Raw genomic sequence first — 17,528 nt, 5'->3', positions numbered from 1 at the left:
AACAGATCCATAGGGCTGGGGTTGTGACTCAGTGTTAGAGTGCTTGCCTAGCATGTGTGAGGCCCTGGGTTCGATCCTCAGCACCACATTTAAAAAAAAAAAAAAAAAGGTATTGTGTCCATCTAGAACTATAAAAAAAAAAAAACAGATCCATAATAAGATTGACATGGATTGGGGCACTAATATCATAATGTCAAACCAGAAGTATAGGCAGTAAGATTAGCTAACACTTGAAGCCCAAACTGAAGGGAAACGTGGGGGTAACTGGTGCATGTCATCCCTGAAGTCCATCACCCAAGAGTTCTACCAGTGTTCCTGGGCCATTTAATTTTTTAGCTTCCAACAGCTCCAGCATAATTGCCTTTTCAGTTTGGCCTCTCAAAGAAGTCAGAATGAGGCCAAGCATGGTGATGCATCATTGTAATCCCAGGGGTTTGGTAAGTTGAGGCAGGAGGACCATAAGTTGCAAGGCCAGACATAACAATTTAGCAAGACCCTAAGCAACTTGAGAGAGATCCTGTCTCAAAAAATGGACAGAGGATGTAGCTCAGTGATGAAGAACCCGTGTTCACCTCCCAGTACCATCTCCTGTTTCCAGCCTGGATCTAGGGATAAAGGTAGGCCCCTCAGAACCATATAAGTAATATAAAGGTTTCAGATAAAAGCAGGTACAAAAATGCTCCAATCTATGGGTTCACCATCTGACCCAGAGGTAATATTATGAATAGAAATTTAAGCTCCTGGGGCTTTGTCTCAGCAGTAGAACGGTTGTCTACCACATGATAGGCACTGGGTAAAATCCTCAGCCCCACATACATAAATAGATAAATAGAATATCCAGTTGGATATTTATTTATGTGTATGTTATAATTATACAAATGCTGCTCATACATGTGGTGAAGAGAATCAAACCCAGTGCTTCACACATGCAAGGCAAGCACTCTACCACTGAATACAGCCCCAGCCCTCATACATGTCTTTATACAGTAAGACTTAAGGATGGATATTATTACAGGACTCTAGAATTTTATAAATCAAATTTACTGTCCTTCTAAGAGTGAAGATTTAGCTCCATCTCCTTGCTACAACAGTAACTTTTTCTATGCCTCTCTTTACTTAAAATCTTTAAAAATCATGGATATCATGATTCCTCAAAGGATTATCCTATCATTTCTGATATTACTCTCCTCCTTTGAAATCAAGAAGAGACTCCAGCACTCCAATTCTTCCAAAGCCACTCCTTACAGGAGTCATCTTCAAGGAGTGAGGCTTATAACCTGGCCTTTCTTTCTTCCAAAGAGTCACTTAGAAGCAACAGCTAACTCCTAGAACCATCCCTACTGCTGTTCACATTATCTGTGAACATCAAAAGGTTGTGCCTTGGAGATTAAGTCAGAGTCTAAACACTGCAGTCTGGGTGTTTTCCCTGGTCAGCACTTAACAAGGAATTTAACAGGGCCTGGATTGTGGCTCAGCAGTAGAACACTCACCTAGCAGGTACAAGGCACTGGGTTCAATCCTTAGCACCACATAAAAATAAATATATTGTGTCCAACTACAACTAAAATATACACATTTTTTTTAAAAAAAATGATTTACAAAGAAGTACAAATTCAAATAGAGACACAATATTGTTTTGAGACCACTGTTTTCCTGTCCCCTTCCAAATATTAATCACATGAATGAGTACCTTTAAATTAGCTGCTGTTCAATAATTTCAGATTAAAGTGTATATTACATTTGTCCTCTTTGAACAAGCATCTCAGAATGGGTTTGATGTAAATACAGTGAACTTAAACAAGTAATCTTAGAGAACACTTAATATCAGTTTCCTTTATTTTTCCAACACAACTGAAACAGTTTTATTAAATAAAAGTTTATTGTCTACTGTTTACACTCATGTTGCTGCTATAAGTACAACAACAGACTTAAATTCCTAGCATGAATTACTCATTGTTCACCCCCACTGAACTACAGACATTGCTTGAGAATTAGATCTTTGCTTTAGGGATTTAAAAAAAGAAAAGAATTGGGGCATATCATCTTTAAAGAGTATTCTCAAGTGACTGGCTGGAATTAGAAGGCATAGCCAATACAGTCAAACAGCACAGATTATGCTGTCCCTGGGAGGAAAGGAGGAATGAAAAACAGGAAGAGTAATCAGAAGCAATTGTTTCTGGCAACAGAAATACCGTCAATGCTTGATTTTGCTCATGTGGGCTAAGTGGCTGCTTTGGGAAGGAAAAAATAAAAGATGGGAATAGGGATGGAGCAGGAGGGGAAGGAACATGGATACTATGAATTAAAAAAGTATAAAAAGTAATTATCTAAAATATAGATTAGATATAAATGTTCCAGAACTCATCAGATAAGCTCAAAAATACTGGAAAGTGGCAATTTGAACTACATTTATTTTTAAACAAGGGGGGAATATTAAGTGTTTTGAATGTTGTGTGCAAAACTAATCCATGTCACCATCTCACTGTCATGATTTGACACAGCAAGGTAGATGCATTGGTTTCCAGCATTACAGGCAACACTAGATGTACACTTTTTAACGAATAATGTAAACTTCAGTTTTAAGGCAGCTGGTACTAATGCTGCACACAGGCTTAGCTCCGTGCCCATTTCAGAAATGGGACTGTTAGCACTTGAAAACAAGAAACTGAGGGAGGAAAAGGGGAACCAGCATTATTTGACAAAAACAACGTGTCAAAATGTTTTCCCTTTCACACACACAAAAAGAAATATTTGAACATTTAGAAAAACAAAGCACCCATCCCACCAACTTCAGCCTGTTCCTTAACAAATATTTCAAAATACTGATAAATAATTGTGACTGCAAGTAGAATTCCAGTGCCAGATCCAATGGCCCCAAGGAAGTCAGCTAACACCGACAGGGCGCCAATGCACAAGCCACCAAATGCAGCTGCAGTGGGGATATACCTAGAAGACAAAACCCTTAGTCAGGCAGTGGAGCAGAATGTGAGAAGTGACAGAAATAAGATGGCAAGGTTGCTTCTCTAAAGAAATACAAATTAATCAAATGGGAAGAGTATAGTATTGATGGGTTGTACATAATGGACGACACACTGATGAGAAACTGTGATTAAGGCAATGACTTGACTCCCATATTTTTAAAAAAAGGCTAATAGCCAAAAAAGGCAATATGTAATTTTTAGGACAGAAGATCAGAATCCTGGGCTGAGATTTTAATTTTTAAACAAGTAACCTTTACTTTCCTTCATAGAGTGAAAAGTGAATTTCAAAATGCTTTCTACATGTCAACAGATTGAACAAAATTTTGAAGATCCTCTTCAACAGTGATTCAACCTTAGTTGACATTGGAATTATGAGGAAAAATGTTTTTAAACAATGGGTTTTTATTTAAAATAAGGGTGGGAGGATCTGGGGGATATAGGAAATGAAAAACAGAATGGCAAAATGATGGCAGTTCCTGAAGCTAGAGGATCATCACAGCACTCCACCAGAGTGTGCTGAAACAATTAAAAAGTTCACGTGAAAACACTAGTGCCTTTTCGACAAGTCGTGCTGGAGTAACTGGACACCCATCACACAACACAAAATTAACTCAAAAGTTCATCGCAGACCTACACAGAGAAGCTGAAACTTCTTGGAGAAAACAGGAATACAACTTGAGTTTGGCAATGCTTTTTTAGTTACTACACCAAAAGCATCAAAAACAAAATAAACTTGGGTTTCATCAAAATTAAAAACTTGTGCATCAAAGATCATCATCAAGAAAGTGAAAAGCCAGGCATGGTGGCTCACTCCTGTGACATGAACGCTGAGGCAGGAGGATTGAAAGTTCAAGGCCAGTCATAGCAATGTAGTGAGACCCTGTCTCAAAATTTAAAAGGACTGGAGTCATAACTCGGGTAAATCAGCTCTGGATTTAACCCACTGTATCAAAAAGAGAAAGTGAAAAAATAACCAACAGAATGGAAGAAAATATTTGAAAGTCATATCTGATAATTGTATTAAAAAAATAAAAATCCAAACCCAATTCTTAAAACTAACAAAAAGACAACCCAATTAAAAATGAGCAAGGGATCTGAACAAATATTTCTTCAAAGAACAAACAGCATAAATAGCCAATAAACACTTGAAAAGATGTGCAACATCACTGGTCATATGGAAAATCAAAACCACAATGAAACCTCTCCATACACACTAGGAAAACAAAACTCAAAACATTAAGAGCTAGTGCTGGTGAGACATGCAGCATATGGAACTTCATTCACTGCTGGAGACTGTTGCAACCACTCTGGGAAGCAGTTTAGAAGCTCCTCGGTATATTAACCAGTTACTATATGACCCAACACTTCCCCTTGTAGACTAATGAAAATGTACATCCACACAAAACCTATACAAGTATGTTTGCAACACCATTATTCGTAATGGACAGAAAGTGGAAACAACCCAAATTTCTATCAGCCAATGAATGGATAAACAATGTAAAAAAGTCATACAATGGAATATTATTCAAGAAAAAAAGAATAAAGTAATGATACATACTACAGCATGGATGAACAGGCAAAGTGAAAGAAGTCATCCACAAGAGTACATATTTATATGAAAAATTATACAGAATGTACAAAATAGATAAATCTATAGAGATAGAAAGTGAAAAGTAGTTGCAAGGGGTGAAGGGAGTGAGGGTGGGGTCAGTATGAAGACTAGTGGGTTAGTGAATGAAGAATAACAGTTGAGGGATGAAAAATTAGATTGTAATATTGTTCTAAATTAAAAACCCTATACTTCAAATAAGTACATCACACATTATGTGAATTACTGTCCAATAAATCTGTTAACAAACACCCGTTAACAAAACAAAACAAATCACTATTTCTGAAGGTGGGACAGTAGTACTTTATAAAAGGCCCCTGGAGATTTTATGTCCAGCCAGCCAACAATGAATATCATTTTCACACTGGACTGATCATAATTTCAATTAAAATTCTTTGTTTAGGGGTCAGTTTTAATATGGAGAACAATTTAAGTTTTGCATTAAATTTGTGTTCTCTTGTGTGATGTAGAGGAGTCTACTTTTTGATAAGCATTTGAACAGATAAAGTGATAACAATTAGTGATGAAAGACTGAAATGCACCCACTCCTATGAAGGACTGACTCTAGTAGGCTTGCTTACCTGTTAAGCTCATGAACCATAGAGGTATCTCTGTGACCCCTCATTACCATTTGCTGTTCTTTTAGCTGTTTAGCTACCTGCAAGAAAAAAAAGAATTTTTTTCAAAATCAAACTTCTTTTTCTCATACTAGGTATTAAACCCAGAGGCATTGTATCACTGAACTATGTCCTCAGCCCTTTAAAATTTTATTTTGAGACAGGGCCTCCCTGCCCAGGCTAACCTCAAACTTGGGATCCTCATGCCTCAGCATTCTGAGTAGCTGGAATTATAGTTGTGCACCACTATGTCCAAAGTCTTAACAGCTCACTGTTTGCTATCATTTCTGTGTGAAGTGCTTTCCACACACTAAAAAGTATAATGCAAGAACCTTGAAGTTAGATTTGTATCATAACTATAAAACCTGAAAAGAACTAAGGCCTCAATGCTGCCAACTACATGTTAATCATACCCTAAACCAATGTTTCTCAACCTTTTATTTTTCTCATTATCACCTCCCTAAAGAGAAACTGAATTTACTAAGGAAAAGATTTTGTTAGGTAGGGTTGAGTTTTGGAGGAAGAAAAAACATTATATTAAGGATTTTTCACCTTGCAGGAACCGATTTCTTGCCTGTTGGGGATAATATTGCCTCATTACAGAATGTATGAACAAAACATAAGTATAAATTACAAAAGTAAGAGTATGTCTATTACTGGTTTCACACCTAAAAAAATAAAATAATTATTTCAAATAAACCAAATACTTACATCTTTGGCTGAGGAACCAGACACTTCTATCCATGTCTTAGAAAAGAATGCACAGGATCCCAACATGAAAATGATATAAACCACCACATGGACAGGGTCCTCAAATATGGCACCCATGGACTCAGGAGGAGAAAGATAGTAACAGAGGCCGCCGACAGGGTAAGAACGAGCAGGTCCTCCCCCACTGACATCCTACAGAACAAGAATAAAAAGGACACATGTCCAACCTGACTGATCAAGAATGTTTTCTTCTTTTTTAGTGGTAGGGACAGAGCCAATGGCCTGATATATTCCAAGTACTCTACCAATGAGCTTCACCCTCTGACATTTGAGATGTTGCCCAGATTGGTCCCAAACTCCTGGGCTCGAGTGAGCTCATAAGCCTCCTGTATAGCTGGGGTTATAACAGGTTGGAATACATTTTTATGAATTTCAAATTTCTCAGATATTATTATAGTGTTTTAAGTTTAAAGTGCCTAGAGCCAATGATTCTGTATAACTACAGGAGTTAAGTTTTATTTTGTTTTATTTTAGTTTTTTTTTTTTTAAACTTTTGTTTATTTATTTTTATGTGGAGCTGAGGATCGAACCCAGTGCCTCACACAGGCTAGGCAAGAGCTCTACCACTGAGCCACAACCCCAGCCCAGGAGTTAAGTTTTGCATCTATTACTTCACTCTTTTAAAATTGTATAGCATCGATGATGTACCATGCATTTTAAATATATTAATAGAAGTGTAATTTTTTGTAAATTTATAATTATATCCTACAAAATCTTTTTTTTCAAAACCTCTTTCTGAATATAGGAATATGATCACAATCTCTTACATTAAGAACCTCAAATTTTCTAAATTATGTTAAGAGTATCCAACTAAAGGTCTTTAATGATTATTACAAGTATTAATAATACAATCAAAATATTGACAAAAAACAGTTCATTGCCTAAACTTCATATGTTTTGTTATTATAAGAAATAGTCTTTTCAGGGTCTGCGGATATATCTCACTGGTAGAGTACTTGCCTAGTACATGTGAGGACCTGAGTTCAATCCCCAGTACCAAACAAAGGAATAAAATTTTTTTTAAATGTTGAAAAGAAATAATATTTTCATAAATATTTATAATAATGGGGGTTTTTACAGTAATAAAAATGGGAATAGCATGTATTTTCTCATATTGACATCTTAGGTCAGAAGGGTAGGAAAACAATTTGGGTTTGTAATGATTAAAAAATCTGGTTCCTGAATTTAAAATTTTCAGAAAATTATTTACTGTGCTCTAGAATCACAAATCCTAGATCGAAAGCACTGTTTTCAGGCCAATTCAATTTACCAATAATTCTCCCATTAAAAAGAATCTTACTCAAAATCACAACACTATCTATACAGAGCCAACTCCTCAGGACATTTATTGCTATGAAATTCCTATCATGGTAATAACTATTGCTGGACGAATAAGGGAGGGACTACATCCTCCTCCTTCTCGTCTTCATCCCCTTCTCCTAGTTATAATTGCCAGAATACAAAATGTAATTAAATTTCTGTTAAATGAAAAGGAGTATTATGAATAAAAGAAATCCTATTCTCTCCAATTAACATTCTAAATTAACTGTCTTTTCTGCTAACTTTAAGTTTTTTAAATTACTTTCAGTAAAAGCAGAAGGATGTTACCTCAAGTTATGTGCAAAAGACAGCATATTAAAATAAATACTCAGAATAATAGCACCATATTCCAAGAATGAGTATTTAAAAATACTGATTTTAGCAGAATTCGAATCTTAGAATTATATACTCCACAAAAGAATATAAGAAGTTAAGGCTTTTTGGGTTTTGTTTTTAAGTATTTTTAGTTGTAGATGGACACAATACTTTTATTTATTTTTATGTGATGCTGAGGACCAGGCAAGCACTCTACCACTAAGCTACAGCCCCAGCCCAAGGACTGTATTTTTTTGTTTGTTTGTTTTTTGTTTTTGTTTTAAATTTTATAATTTTAAGAAGGAAAATATTCCTTTGTCAGATGATAGAAGTTTAAACAAATCAAAATTTCACCACTAGTAGAAACTCACACCTCAAAAGCAACATGGCTGGGCTGCTTTAGAAGAAGTTATTATAAAGAGGATCTATAAAAGAAAAGTCAGAATTTAATGGATTCTTTTTTTAATTCTTGTTAGTTTTGTTAATTACATGCTGATTTCCAGCCCACTTAATCACAAGCTAGTTTACTGCCATTCAGGCCATAAAAATAGAGGGAAAATAGGAAAGAATGATTCTAGTATCCCATATGTTATCTGCAAATTTTAACAAAAAAAAACTGCTACAGGGGCTGGAGATGTGGCTTAAGCGGTAATGTGCTCGCCTGGCATGGGTGCGGCCCGGGTTCGATCCTCAGCACCACATACAAACAAAGATGTAGTGTCCGCCGAGAACTAAAAAATAAATATTAAAAAATTCTCTCTCTCTCTCTCTTAAAACAAAAACTGCTACAGACAATATAGGAATAAGACTACAAAACAAGAAATCACTTTTCATGAAAGCAATTGTGATTTCAGACTAATATGAAAATGCTTCCTAGAAAGTAAATAGTAAAAAATACTTGATCCATCTTAGTTTTACAACACTTACCAATTCTAGATAAATAAACTGTTATAGGCAAATTAATCTGAAAATGTTATAGCAACTGCTTTAATGTCTATCTCATTCAGTTAAAAATAGAACCATGAAAATTGTATTAAATTATAATACTTAATATAAGTAAATGAAATACTCACAGCCCACTGTCCTAGTAAATTTACTAAAAAGTTGCCACTAAATCGAACAGACAGCATCTGGGAAATAACATACAGATTTGAAACCAGAGCAGACTGAAGAATAATGGGAATGTTCGAGGTGTAGAAGAGCTTGATAGGATAGCTACTGTACTGTCCTCGATACCGGGCCGACTTAATTGGCAAGTCAACACGAAATCCCTAAAAAATGAAATGAAGAGTAAGTAAAAAGAACTGTACATATCAAGAAAAGAACACAAGTAATAGAAGGGAGCATAAAAAGATAATGCAAACCAAAAAGCTCCCCTTTTCTTACACCAACTTTTTCTTCTATTTCATATACACCAATATTTTACAGCTTCAGACTAGAGGGTAAAGAATAGAATTATTTGCTTAACTTACATCTTGAAACACTGGCAGGTTAGACACCATCATTTCAAATGGTATTCTTTAAGAGCAAAATAAGAATTCACATCCCATTTACTTCAGTGAAAAGATTTTACTTACCTGAAAATATATTACAACAGCAAACACGAAAACTGTAGCAATGAGGTTCATAAGATTGGGCAAGTTCTGCCGGTAAAAAGCTTCCCTTAAAGCTCGGACTTTGTCTGTCCTGGTTGCCAACAAATGAAACAGAGCTATGACTGCACCCTCAAACTCAGTACCTGAGAAATCAAGACAGAAACAAACTGTACAGGTCTTTTCCAAAACTGTCTCAAAGGTCAAAACAAAAACCTGAAACTCCAAAGGAATTCACCATTTTTGCTTTACAAAGCAGATTCTAAACACATTTAGGTCACTGAGGCAAATCTATCTTTTTGTATAAATCTGAAGTTTTCTCAAGAGACTACTCTTTATGAAAATATCCAAAAAAGGATTCTACGAAAGAAAATATTTCATTCATAAAGATTTGCCTCCCCTTTATACTTTAGGGAAAGGAAAGGAATATTTTTAGGAAAAATAGAAAAGTAGCAAAGCAGAATAGAAATGTCAGAATCAAAGGATATAGGGTGACTCTATCAAGCTCACTTTTACATTTAATGTAACATTAATAAACCATCATTGATATTTTCTTAAGGCTGGCATCAGAGTTTGATGTTAATCAGTTAGACAGGATGACAACTGAGAAAAATAGAGAAGGGTAAAGGAGAAAAACAGAATGGAATCTTTCAAAACTTAGAAGCTATTACAAAGCCAATTAGAGGAAAAGCAAAAGTATAAGTGCTCCCTGAAGATACAGTATGAGACAGTCTTTTCGTTTCAGAAATCCTGACCCATTTTTCATCCCTTTAGGAATACTGCAGTCAGTCAGACAAGTGACTTCTGCAGCAATGGATTAAGATCAACAAACAACATTTTTAAGATCTGTTTGCAATCACTGAAATTTTAAATGAGCAGAGGCTAATACATAGTTATCATTCTTTGTGAAGTACTATTGCAGACTCTACACATCTCTGCTTATCAAGTTTTGAACAAATAGCATTTGTTGTCTCCTTGGGCAGCAAACCAGAATGGCTACAGGCATGTATTGCTACATTATGGACTCATGTCCAGCACATATCCAGCAAAACTCGTGCAGTTGCAGTCACTGTGCAATGTACCTCTGCCAGTGTTAATGGTAGTGGGACTAAAGGCCTTCCAGACAATGGTTTCACAGATGTTGGTGGCAATAAAGAGGGAAATACCAGACCCCAAGCCGTAACCCTTCTGTAGCAGCTCATCTAACAGCAGCACAATCAAACCAGCAACAAACAACTGTGGGGAAAGAAATGCATGTAAGCGGAAGCAAGAATAAACTCAAGAAAGAAGGGAGATGAACACCATGGACTATTTCAAAGTACTGGCATTTTCAATTATCAAACCTAATTGTTGCAGTATCACTATTGGGAGTTTTTGACCTGCTTTAGTTTTAGTCAAAGCCAATTCTGAAAATCAGAGGATCAGAAATATTGTTACATTATAAAGCAGACATTTCAACTTTTAAAGTATATTTATAATATCTGAATAGTTTCTCTTACAATGTTTAACCAGGGCCTATTTGAAAAAGCACACTAGAACAAATATGATCACAGCTATATAGAATTTGACAGCAAGAAACTAAAAACATCCCAAATACCCCCAAGTAAGTAAAAGGCTGAAAGAATTATAGAATAATACCAAGATGCAATTTTACAGTTTCCATTTAAGAATAAGTATGAGGACTATGTTGATACTTCTCAAAAAGTAATATGTATATAATATTTTACATATTATAAGTACTACATATGTCTAGAATAAGTCAAAAAGTAAAGCACACATTAATTTATATACACAGGTTATAATCAATGTAAAAACACATTCTATTCTTATGAGGGACAAAGATTGGATGTAAATTGAAGACAGTTAAAAATTTGCCAGGTACTTAAGCTCATAATTTTTTTAAAAAATGAAAGCATACTAACTTTAATTTTGTGATATTGAACATTCTTAACTTTCTTCTTGGAGAAGACATTTCTGTAAAAGCATGCATCAATTAAAAACAATCCATAGCCTTGCAAGTGACCTCCTCAGTCATATGACTCCTTCCCGACTTGAATAACCTAATCAAGAGGGGAAGAAAATATGCTTCTATGCCCCCAATTTCATACAGGTCACCCCTCCTTTTTTTTTTTTTTTTTTTTTTGGCAGTGGTGGGCATCTAATCCAAAGTCTCACACATGCTAGACAAGTGATCTACCACTGACACTATAAAGAGAACCTCCTACAGAAGTGAGGAAGTCACTTCAATTCCTCCCAGCTCTGAAGCCACTCTTCTCATTATCTACTCACTTTATCTAAGATCACCTGTCAGAAGAGAGATCAAACTCACTACAGTACATGATTTAAGCATGCTTACCTTATACAATGTTGTTTTTTCCTTAACTCCTATTTCAGGGGTTGTACAAAGCCTAACTTTTCTACCTAAGATCTTTTAATTTAACTTTCAATTAACTGGAAAAGGGTACAATTCTCAAAACTTCTATGAGAGATCACCTATACTGTTTGAAAACCAAGTTTGACATTTTGACAAAATAAGAAAGAAGTGAGGAGTTAGTACTAGATTTTGCTTTGACAGCAATTATGTAACGAGTGAAGACTTCAAGCACAGATACAGAAACCCATTTCCACACAGGGAATACCAGCTGTCCACAAACTGTCAAGCAACCAGACTGCATTATCATGTGCTCTGATAAACGACCTGTCCCAAGTCACAGGGCAGCTCTGGAATAACTGTAATTCTCCAGATCCCCTGTGTTGGAATAGTGTCAGTCAGACTACAGAGTAGTTCATCAATATCCTGTGAAAATCAGACTCAAGTATTTCTAGTGGGAAAATGAAATGATGAAGAAATCTGAGAAATGGTTTTTATAATTAAGGGAATAAGATTAAAGAAGCTAAAAATCATGCATGCCTTTGAAAAAGGAACCAAATCAGGAAGAAACAGCAGTATCTCCATAACTAGCACTGTAAAAATAGAAGAGTAGCTGCATTTACATGTAGAATGTACATCTATGTACATTATGAACATCTGGAGTGAGTGTAAAAGTACCACTTCACATTTCCAAACTAGACACACACACACACCACTTCATACAAAATATACTTACCTTTACTATATGCCATGCACATTGATATTTTATACTTGTGTTTTAAAGATCTTAATCAAGTCCCACTACTTAGATTTCAAAACCCATTAATAGAAAAACACTGGCCATGTGAATAAGACAAGACAAATTAAGATGAGAAATACCTTCCATAAAAGCATGCAAGCAGTTTTCAAAACCTATGTTTCTAGGTGAAAACACTGATGTCCAATCATAGCTCTTCAGTGTATCCACATATTTTCAATGTTAGCAATGCCTTGAAAAGACACAAATGTGTCACTGCCCACCTATAATCAAACATGACATATTTCTTTGTACATTAATACTAGAAGAGTTAACCATAACACAAACATTTGTACACCAGAATTTACTTGAAGAAATTAGTACATATACACGTTTCATTTTTAAAATATAACAATTTTTATATTTGTGAATACTGAAAATAAATATCAAAATAGTGTAACTCCGTTTTATATAAATTTAAATCCATAGTTGACTCTATAAAAGGTCAATCCTTATCTAACTAACCCAGAGTTGTTCACCTAAGGTCACTTAGGATTCCAAATATATCCTTAGGAAGGTACTAGAGAAATAATGCATAATATTCTGAGAACTAGATGCCAGTTCTCAATGTTTTGTTATTGTTATTTGTTGTTTGTTTTAATCAGGGTTCTTTTGGGCTGAGGGTATGGTTCAATGATAGAATATATGCTTAGCATTCTTGAGGCCCTAGATCCTGGGTATATATAATCCTCCTCCCCCCACCAAAAAAACCAGGGTTATCTTAAACTAGGGTCACCAGAAACTCAGAGGCTGAGGCAGGAAGACTGCATTTCGAGGCTAGCCTTAGAAATTTAGAAAGGCTCTGAGCAACTTAGCAAAACGCTGTCTCAAAATAAAAAACATAAAGGGCAGGAGTTATAGCTCAGCTGTAGAGCCCCTCTAGGCTCTTTCTCCAGAACCAAAAAAAAAAAAAAGATGGGCTATGCATGTAGCTCATTGGTTGAAGGCTCATCTAGCATGTATGAGTTCCTGTGTTTGATCCCCAGCACTATAAAATAAGGCAACAAATGGCCTATTAGTATCCTCAACAATGCCATCAGTATATGAAAAGATCCTAAGCACTGTATATTAAAAGCCAGTCACCAGAGTATCTTCTCTTCCCATCCATTTCATTTTTGTCTTACAATTCCAATTATTATTCCAATTTTGTCATGTAAAAGTGATTGATAAATGGAGAAATAAATATTATTTTTTAAGAAAATGTATCTTATACCAAGTGAGAACACACCAGGGCTAGAAAGCTACCGAAAACCCAATAATCCATTAAAAATTCTTGACCTCATCAAAAGTTCAAATAGTTCTATCTCATTAGAAAAGCTATCTCAGAGGATAGGAAAGGCAGCAGAATACAACAGAGTATGGCAATATGTAAATCAGTGGAAGTGTAACTGATGTGATTCTGCAATCTGTTTACGGGGTAAAAATGGGAGTTCATAACCCACTTGAATCAAAGTGTGAAATATGATATATCAAGAACTATGTAATGTTTTGAACAACCAACAATAAAATAAATAAATAAAAAGAAAAAGAAAATGAAAAGCTATCTCTATTGTCAATGATGCCAATAAATATTTATTTTTTTAAGAGAGAGTGAGAGAGGGGAGAGAGAGAGAGAGAGAGAGAGAGAGAGAGAGAGAGAGAGAGAGAGAGAGAGAGAGAGAATATTTATTTTTTAGTTGGCAGACACAACATCTTTGTTGGTATGTAGTGCTGAGGATCGAACCCGGGCCGCACGCATGCCAGGCTACCGCTTGAGCCGCATCCCCAGCCCCGCCAATAAATATTTAAACAATTTAACTCCTTGTTCTGAATCATGCTCACTAAAACAATCTTACTTATTATGATTTGCTCCCTATGTAAGGTTTCTCATTAAAAAAAGAACACTCAACCATGCCAGTCTGGGGATAGTCCTACTTCTCCATATATAACACACACACAGACACACAAACACCAAATGGTATTTGGGGCTATTTTAAAATTTATTTCTCAGCTCAATCTTTTGAATCCTAAGAAAAAATTTTCTATATTCTAATTTCATAGAGTGGCCAGGATGATACATTTCCAAGAAACCAGGACACGATACTACTCACTATTAAATAACTTAAGCAAACTTCTTTTCAAAACACAATACTATTCTGTAATTTAAGTACAATCTACTCTTGGGTAATTTCTCCAAGTGGCTCTTAAACATTGTTCAACAGAGAAATATCTTCTAAATTTTACATCCCAAACTTTAGGGTACTTAGTACATTGATAATTATATTGGCTTTTTAAAAATTCCATTTAAAATTGTCCTTTTAAAAAAAAACTCATATAATATAGGTATGTGTGTATTTATAGTATTTCATTAACATTAAGAAACTGCCAATAAATAAATAAATGTATAAGAATAAGAAATTGTTATTTTAAACACCATTATTTTGTGTGCCAACAAAGACAATACTGCCAATTAATCTATGGTACAATATCTTATAACAAAGAATCTTCATATTCTTATTAAAAATAGGTATTTTAAACTTTTAGCATCTATCTTGTTTTTTCTGTGCCTTTCTATATACAAAATTGTTTTTAACAATAAATTACAAAATATTTAAGACACTTCAGACAGCAATTTAACCTGAACACTTATTATATCAACAGTGCACATAACCAACTGATGTAATGACAATCTGAGCAACTATATCCAAGCAGACCCTCATGCACTGCAGTGACAACTTCTGTGACTGCCACCTGGCTGAGAGCAATTACAAGCCACTATTAACTATAGGAAAACATCCTGATTGTAGAGACATCAAATGTGAAAAATGTATATCTCAGGATCAATGTAATTCAGGTGATCGATAGTTCTTTAAAATATTGTACAACTCTAAGGTTGTTAGAATAAATTTTAATTTTTACATCTCCCAATTTATACACATCACTTCAGAAATCAAAATATTATAATAAAATAAAACAATGTAAAAGGACATGAATATAACAATTACTAAAGAATTGTTAGAAAAGAAAAAAAGGAATTAAACTGCCTTATTTTCTGCATATGAAAATGTAAGATTTCTTACCTGAATAATGATAAGGAGACAGATCCCAGCACCCATTTCCGCAGGGTCTCCGTACATTCCGGTCATGACATACACAATGGCTTGCCCAATGGTAATGATCATACCAAATACTGACAAAAATTGGGGGAAAAGGATTACAGGCTTACAACCAAAGACAAAAAAAAAAAAAAGATTACAGAAAATATCTTTGCCACAATCATTCCCAAATTTGGAAAAGGCTCTTTAATTGTATTAATGCTCACGTTTCTGGGCTCCATTGAATAGAGCTCTATCTTTGGGTGTATCTCCCACTTCAATGATTTTGGCTCCAGCTAACAACTGCATAATCAAACCAGATGTTACAATTGGGGAGATACCCAACTCCATTAAAGTTCCTGTAAGGGAAAAGAGTAAACAATTTTTACTGTATACAACACAGATTAATTTAGAAACCACCAAGTCCTAAATGGCATTTCTAGGGACACATATTTAAGTGCTGGCAAGCAAATTTTCACTCATTAAACATTAATTACTAAAAAAAAAAACCTCTCATTTATTAACACAACACTGCATTGGATTAAAAAATTACTATAAGTATAAAAAGAATGTTTATTTCTATAAATTCTAAATTTAAAATGTTAAAGAAATCCTTTTTAAAAAGAAATCTTCCAAGGCCAGGACCATAGTTAAGTGGTAAAAGTGTGGTCATCGCTACCAATTAAGAAAAAAGAAACTCAAATTTAAAAACAAAAAATCCCTAAGATTTCTGTCCAAGTAGTTATTTTTATTTTTTATTTTTTTTAGCATTATATATATTTATTTTTTTTTATTGGTTGTTCACAACATTACAAAGCTCTTGACATATCATATTTCATACATTAGATTGAAGTGGGTTATGAACTCCCAATTTTACCCCAAATGCAGATTGCAGAATCACGTCGGTTACACATCCACAATTTTACATAATACCCTATTAGTAATTATTGTACTCTGCTACCTTTCCTGTCCCCTACTATCCCCCCTCCCCTTCCCTCACATCTTCTCTCTCTACCCCATCTACTGTAATTCATTTCTCTCCTTGTTTATTTTCCCATTCCCCTCACAACCTCTTATATGTAATTTTGTATAGCAATGAGGGTCTCCCTTCATTTCCATGCAATTTCCCTTTTCTCTCCCTTTCCCTCCCATCTCATCTCTCTGTTTAATGTTAATCTTTTCTTCCTGCTCTTCCTCCCTGCTCTGTTCATAGTTGTTCTCATTATATCAAAGAAGACATTTGGTATTTGTTTTTTAGGGATTGGCTAGCTTCACTAAGCATAATCTGCTCTAGTGCCATCCATTTCCCTGCAAATTCCATGGTTTTGTCATTTTTTAGTGCTGCGTAATATTCCATGGTGTATAAATGCCACATTTTTTTTAATCCATTCATCTATTGAAGGGCATCTGGGTTGGTTCCACAGTCTAGCTATTGTGAATTGTGCTGCTATGAACATTGATGTGGCAGTATCCCTGTAGCATGCTCTTTTAAGGTCTTCAGGGAATAGTCCGAGAAGGGCAATAGCAGGGTCAAATGGTGGTTCCATTCCCAGCTTTCCTAGGAATCTCCATACTGCTTTCCAAACTGGCCGTACCAATTTGCAGTCCCACCAGCAATGTACAAGTGTACCCTTTTCTCCACATCCTCGCCAGCACTTGTTGTTGTTTGACTTCATAGTGGCTGCCAATCTTACTGGAGTGAGATGGGTAAGTAGATACTTTTAAAACTTAAAGCTTTTTTTATAAATGCAAAACAAAAACTGCCTAACAAGCCCAAAAATTACATACCAAGTTAATAAAAGATGATACTGAAGAATATTTTGTAACTCTTCTAAGGTAAAATTTAAAATTACCTAGGAAGTAACCTAAACCATGCAGAATATTTAGTGACATAAATAATGCTCATGATATAATAGTGGTTAGAAAAAAAATAGAAAATAGTTAAGTACATTAGAGTGCATTTTAAGTGGTAAATTAACTTATTATTTTAATCTAGTCATTTAGACATTTATTGTTGCTCTTCATCTCAGTGGGATTATGAATGATTTTCCCTCTTACACTTCTGAATCTTTTCTTTACAAA

General features: G+C 34.9%; 2 protein-coding genes across 11 annotated transcripts in view; one reads left to right on the top strand and one right to left on the bottom strand.

Annotated features, from left to right (window-relative positions):
• Positions 1-11,801, top strand: part of Nudt5 (nudix hydrolase 5) — a 32,903-nt gene extending 21,102 nt beyond the window's left edge. For both annotated transcript variants that reach the window (XR_013426685.1, XM_078023249.1), the window contains exon 9: positions 3,251-11,801. Coding sequence is in view for 1 of the 2 variants with exons in the window: in XM_078023249.1 (XP_077879375.1) it covers positions 3,251-3,255 (5 nt within the window). In the remaining variant the exon portion in view is untranslated. The remainder of the gene's footprint in view (positions 1-3,250) is intronic.
• The window catches only part of Sec61a2 (SEC61 translocon subunit alpha 2), a 32,822-nt gene continuing 17,154 nt past the window's right edge, over positions 1,861-17,528 (bottom strand). For 2 of the 9 annotated variants that reach the window (XM_005320272.4, XM_040277781.2), the window contains 8 exons: positions 15,674-15,805; positions 15,432-15,541; positions 10,288-10,441; positions 9,191-9,351; positions 8,687-8,884; positions 5,919-6,110; positions 5,172-5,248; positions 1,861-2,946 (listed from right to left, as the gene is read on the bottom strand). In XM_005320272.4, coding sequence (XP_005320329.1) covers positions 2,760-2,946; positions 5,172-5,248; positions 5,919-6,110; positions 8,687-8,884; positions 9,191-9,351; positions 10,288-10,441; positions 15,432-15,541; positions 15,674-15,805 — 1,211 coding nt within the window. In that variant the 3' untranslated portion in view covers positions 1,861-2,759. Of the gene's footprint in view, positions 2,947-5,171; positions 5,249-5,918; positions 6,111-8,686; positions 8,885-9,190; positions 9,352-10,287; positions 10,442-11,134; positions 11,266-12,455; positions 12,597-15,431; positions 15,542-15,673; positions 15,806-17,528 lie in introns of those variants that run through there. The other 7 variants (XR_013426679.1, XR_013426682.1, XR_013426680.1 and 4 more) reach the window with 7 other exon arrangements.

The sequence above is a fragment of the Ictidomys tridecemlineatus genome, chromosome 10 (genome assembly GCF_052094955.1).
Source record: "Ictidomys tridecemlineatus isolate mIctTri1 chromosome 10, mIctTri1.hap1, whole genome shotgun sequence".
In the NCBI taxonomy this organism is placed as follows: domain Eukaryota; kingdom Metazoa; phylum Chordata; class Mammalia; order Rodentia; family Sciuridae; genus Ictidomys; species Ictidomys tridecemlineatus.
This window is presented reverse-complemented; position numbering and strand designations above follow the sequence as displayed.